The sequence below is a fragment of the Pteropus medius genome, unplaced genomic scaffold (assembly GCF_902729225.1).
Source record: "Pteropus medius unplaced genomic scaffold, Ma_sr-lr_union100, whole genome shotgun sequence".
NCBI lineage: Eukaryota > Metazoa > Chordata > Mammalia > Chiroptera > Pteropodidae > Pteropus > Pteropus medius.
Window position 1 is genome coordinate 1,835,940 of NW_024349224.1, and position 6,000 is coordinate 1,841,939.

Consider the following 6,000-nt stretch of genomic DNA (forward strand, 5'->3'; position numbering starts at 1 on the left):
TATGAATAAGTGTTATGGGCTGGAAGATTCAACAACACAAATAAGCCAGCTTCTCATAAATACAAAGTAATCAAATCAATCAAAGGCCCAACAGAGATTTTTTTTTTGGTCGAATAAGGAAAATTAATTCTAAAATTTATGTGGATGATCAAAGGGACAAAAATAGTCAAGAGAATTCTAAAGAAAAAAAATTACACAGGAAGGTTTTTTTCTCATATATCAACACTTATGTTAGAACTACAATAATTAATGCAACGTAGAACTAGTACAGAGACTGACAAACAAGGTAAGACATCAGAACAGAAGGCACAGCAATAGGACCACGTACGTAAACTTGGCATATGACAAAGTGGCATTACGATCAGTGGGGGAAAAAAACAGACTACTCAATAAGGGAACAATTTATTATCCAAGACAAAAAAAAGAATATAATTAGATCCCTTTGATGAGATACACAAAAATAAGTTTTGGTAGATGGAAAGACTGTATGTGAAAAGGAAAAATTTTAAACTTTAATAATAAATTGCAGAAAAATATTTTTATTACCATAGGATATATCAGTATTACTGAAAATAAGGTCAAGAAAGCTTATGCTGCATATAAGATAATCTGTATGTAGTCTATGGACACATTTGTAATATTAAAATGAATATAATCATGCCTATTGCCTGTATTCTCTGTCACATGAGAAGAGCTGACTGAGTGCCGGTGGTTATCATTGACACTGCGGTAGCTTACACATGCTCACATAGAGAACATTCTAGATTCTACATTCAATCGAGCTACACAGGCCATAAGTGACTCAAAATTATGTTAAAACCAGTTTGCTTATTTTATTAGAAATATATCTAATCCATGCATTGTTATTTCCCAATTATAAATAGTAAATCTAGAAATATACTTACAATGAGCATAATACCTGGAAACTTAAAGAGAAAATCAGATAGGGCCATTTTCATATATCATTTTTAAATGGTAATACCAAATAAAATTGGACTTAGAACTACGAATTTGAGTTTCCAGTCTGTGGAGACTGAGATGACTCGGTGCAAACCCGCGCTGTCTAAGGCGGTGGACACCAGGTCACGTGTGGCTAGTGAGCCGCTGAACTGGGGCCACACCAAATTCGGACGTGCTGTCGTACAAAATACACCGTGGAATCTGAAGAATCAGTACAAACACATAAAACACACCAGTAACAAAACTGGTTTGAAGAATGTGTTATCTGAATTTCTTATGCTGTAAGGAGAAGGCTGTGTGTGATATGCAAGCGTATTTATTATTTCAGATTTGGGTGGGAATTTGTTTCCAGTTCAAGCTCAGAACTGCCTATAATCAGTAAGATTATTTGAGGCAAATAGATCACTTTTAAAGTATATCACAAAATTATATATAATAAATAAGGCAGAAGAAGTTTGTTTCAATTTTATAGCAAATATTTATTCGTATGTCTTCCTCTCCTTATTTCCTGATACTGTCTTTTAGGTTCCATGTAAATTTTAGGATTATTTGTCCTAATTTTGTGAAACGCCATTGGTGTTTGATAGGGATCATGCAGAATCTGCAGATGGACATTTTAATGATATTAATTCTTCCCGTCTGCGAGAATGGTGTATCCTTCCATTTACTTATGCCTTCGATTTCCTTCAACAACGCCTTACAATTTTTAATGTTCGGGTCTTTCGTCTTCTTGGTTACATTTATTCCTAGGTATTTTATTCTTATCGAGGCGATTATTTATAAATGGGACTGTTTTCTTAATTTCTGTTTTGATATTCTGTTATTATGTACAGAAACAATAGATTTTTGCATCCTGATTCCGCATCCTGCAACTTTACTATATTCATTTATTACCTCAGTTTTCTGGCAGACTCTTTAGGGCTTTCTATATATAGTTATCATATCATCTGCAAATAGTGGCAGTTTTACTTGTTCCCATCCAACATGGGTACCCTGTATTTCTTTCTCTTGTGATCGCTGAGGCTAGGGCTTCTGATACTATCCTGGATAACAGCGGTGGCAGTGGGCATCCTTGTCCTGTTCTTGCACTTTCTACCAGTGAATACCATGTTAGCTGTGGGTCTGTCATATATGAGGTATGTTCCTTCTACATTCATGTTGCTAAGTTTTTATCATAGAGAGATGCTGAATTTTTCTAATGCTTTTTCTGTGTCTAGTGAGATGATCTCACGATTTTTATCCCGTTTATGTGGTGTATCCTGCTGTTTGGTTTGTGGGTATTAAACCATCCTTGCATCGCTGGAATAAATCCCACATGGTCATAATGTATGATCCTTTAAATATTCTGCTGAATTTGTTCTGCATATTTTTTTTGAGGATTTCTGCATCTATGTTCATCTGGAATACTGGCCTGTAAATTTTTTTTTTTTTTTTTGTAGTGTCTCTCTCTGGTTTTGGTATTAGGGTAATATTGGCCTTGAAGAATGAATTTGAAAACTTTCCCTTCTCTTCAATTTCGTGGACTAGTTTGAGAAGAACAGGTATTAATTCCTCCTCGAATGTTTGGTGGAACTCACCTGGGAAGCTGTCTGAACTTTGGTTTTTCGGGAGTTTTTTTGATGACTGATTCAATTGTTTCTAGTAACAGGTCTATTCAGATTTGTTGTTTCTCCCTGATACAGTCTTGGAAGATTTTATGTTTTTAGGAATTTTTCCATTTCTTCTAGGTTGTTGGTGTGTATTGTTCAAAGTACTCTACAATCTTTTGTATTTCTGTGGTATTGCTTCTCCTTCGTTTCTGATTTTATTTATTTGGGCTTGCTCTTTTTTTCTTGATGAGCGTGGCTAGAGGTTTATCTATTTTGTTTATCTTTTCAAAGAACCAGCTCTTAGTTTCATTGACCTTTTCAATTGTTTTTTTTTTTAGTCTCTGTCTCATTTATTTCTGCTCTAATCTTTACCATTTCCTTTCTTCTACTCATTTTGGGTTTTGTTTGTTCTTTTTCTACTTCCTTTAGCGACGTGACTGCTTCATTTATTTTTACCTCATTTGATCTTCACTACAGCTCCACCACAGAGGAACAATGGCTCCCCTCGTTTTACGGATGAGGAGTTTGAGCAATCTGCTCGAGGTCGCACAGGTGGTAGGCGCCTGGACTGAGACCGCGGCCTACGCTCAGCTCCCACCCCATGGTCTTCGGTCTCAAAACACAACTGGGTCATTTACTCATTAAATATGTTGACCTTATTAAAGATCAAGTTTTGTTGAATGAAAAATATGCTTTCTATTTTATATTAGACGTTCACTTCTGTTCTTTAGAAAATAAATGTGTGAAACAAAAACAACAGGTGGCCTAAGCATTTGGGAGAAGTTCAGGAACCACATAAGAATCTGAGCTCGTTGCATTCCTTCTGGAAAGCTGACTGTGCTACGTTTAGGTGCTGTTCAGTTAAAAAGTGACGCAGTGACGATATCTGACAAATACTTCCCACCTAAGTTCCATACCTTCCAGAAGTATTCTTCAGTATGGCCAGGGCATCTGGGTAGCCGTCCATGTTGTAGTCTCCGATACGAAGGGTGATTGGAATCGGTATTTCGGTTGGTCGCTGTTCATGCACGAATGGCACAAAGCCCCAGAGTGTGCCCTTATTGCTGAAATCCTGCAGGACTGGAACCCACTATGAATTAAGAAGAAAAAGATGAGATTTGACAATTATTTTAGAAAAAAAAAATTCACCATTTGCAAAACAAATGATCCATTACAAGTCTTCAAGATAAGCATCATCTCAAGTTCTTTATCTCTAGAATAAGATAGGATATTATAATTTACTTTGATAAATAGGTAACCAATACACTGGGGAAAAAACAGTTCCTGTTAAAATTTATCATTAGTTACCTTTCACTGAATGGGCACATAGGGCCTTAGAAGGTTTTTCAGAGAGTCACAGAATCTTAGATTAAAACGATGTTAATAATCACAGAGAACTGCCCGTTTAAAAACTTGTTTCGTGAAAAAATAACCTCGAGTAAATATTTTTAAAAATTAGAGCGAACTGTAATATCTAATACCGATGTCCTTTCAAGACCAGTTCAGGAAGAAAGCTAGAACATTACAGACTCCCCAGTCCTCCTGCTGTGCCTCCGACACATAACGATGACTTCTGTCATCATCTTTGGAACCAAGCAGCTCTGGGTCTCTCTGGACAACACCAGCCCTGACAAGTCCTGCCTGCCCGCGATTACGAGCTTGGTCACCAAAAGAGCTGAAAGGCATGTTTTTAATAAATCTTTATTTCTATATTAATTATAATGAGTAGAGAGAATAGGTTGGTTTCAAAATAAGCTTTTGGGATTCTGTCTCTTCCGAATGCCCGAACCTTCCCTTCTAATAATCTAATGCAAACTAAAAATCTAAAAGTAGAATTCCTACCTTTAAAATTATCGATGTGCCTGTAATAAGCTCAGAGTATGGATACTGGCACATCACCTGGGGGCATCCAAGCAGAAGCGGGCATGGCTGCCTTGAAATGGCAGGAGGCCAAATGTACCTAAGATGTTTTTTTCCTTATAAGCAAAAGAGACTCATTTCTATGGATGCATGACAAACTGTATTAAAAATGGCTTCTTGAAAAAGATTTAGTACACAGGGTATCCTGAACATTTTCTAGGTTATCCAAAGAAAGCATAATTTGCGAGGGGAAAAAAGAAAAAAAAAATAGCTTAATGATAAAGACAAATTTACAGAAAACGAGCTATTTTAAAGAACTTGCCTGCATCTTTAACCAACTTTTCGATCTTTGGTAAAGCAAAAAAAAAAAAAAAAATCATCAAAATGCTTCACTTGTCTGAAAAAAAATACTTGGTTTTGTTTTGGAAGATGGGAAATTTCACAAAATGCCAAGTTATCACAAATTTCTGAAGAGGCTGACAGTTTATTAATGAGGATAAAGTATTCCTGTTAAGGTAAATGTATTAGGGTCTAAACTGTGAAAAGATTTTTCATTAATGTGACATCTTTAACAGTCACCAAAAAACTGTGACATATATCTTCTCAGAGAGAGATGACTGTGTAATTTGAAAATATTCTTACAGGAGTCTGTCACTTGAAGACAGGCTATAATTCCCATGTTTACTTACACCCATGAACCAATAAGGAGGTGTTACTTGACTAATGTTTTCAGTGATTCGGAGTCAAAAAAAGTTCAAGATAATAAAACTTAGAAGTGTCATAGTTAAATGTTTTTAGGATGCTGACTGTATAAAGACTTGTTTTCTTTAGTCTCTTAGTATAAAATGTGATGTTTCCTACCCATAAGGGCTATAAAAGTCAGTGTGTTATTCTAACATTCATTATCCCCAAATAGAAAATAAAACTGAATAACTGTACTGCTATATTACTGGTTTCCTTTCGGTGTTATCGATACGGAGAAATTCTTAGTGTCATAATCTATCATTCCCACATTAATCTTCGGCTGTGACTATCAGATACTAAATTGTTTACCTACGAGCTGCAGGGGAAAAGTCAGCATGAGCGAATGAAATAGATCTAGATACTGCAAATAAAAACGAGATTAGTCTTGAAAATAGATGCTCTACATAACCCTTTATTATAGTTATTGTGTCTTGCCGTATTCCCAGCATATAAAATGAAAACAGATCATTCAATTACAGGATCAAGAATGGGTTTTCTTCACTGGAAATAATTAGAACAGTACTTTCTCTTTTAATAAACCAATAAAAAAATGATTTAAATGCAGTTCACTAAGTTAAAGTGAGAAAGCCAATAATGTATTTTTGGTTTCTCTCTGTTCTGATTCTTTGGATATCTTTTCCGACCCCTGAAGATTTTCTTCAAGAACGTAATTCTATTTACATTAAAAAACGAGCTGGTATACCTGCTTTGTTCCGGATCCCGCTAAGTAGATGGTGCTTCTCTGGCAGTTTTTATCTTCACAGCCTGGGAGTAAGTGATCCATGTGTCCATCCCCATCTGCCAAAAAAAAAAAAAAAAAAAAAAAAAAAAAAAAAAAAAAAAAAAA

General features: G+C 35.5%; 1 protein-coding gene across 1 annotated transcript in view; it reads right to left on the reverse strand.

Annotated features, from left to right (window-relative positions):
• Nucleotides 1–6,000, reverse strand: part of ITFG1 (integrin alpha FG-GAP repeat containing 1) — a 112,277-nt gene that overhangs the window by 44,286 nt on the left and 61,991 nt on the right. Inside the window, exons 9-10 of the mRNA XM_039880802.1 lie at nt 5,857–5,951; nt 3,467–3,639 (exon numbers count right to left, since the gene is read on the reverse strand). Of these exons, the coding sequence (XP_039736736.1) occupies nt 3,467–3,639; nt 5,857–5,951 (268 nt within the window). The remainder of the gene's footprint in view (nt 1–3,466; nt 3,640–5,856; nt 5,952–6,000) is intronic.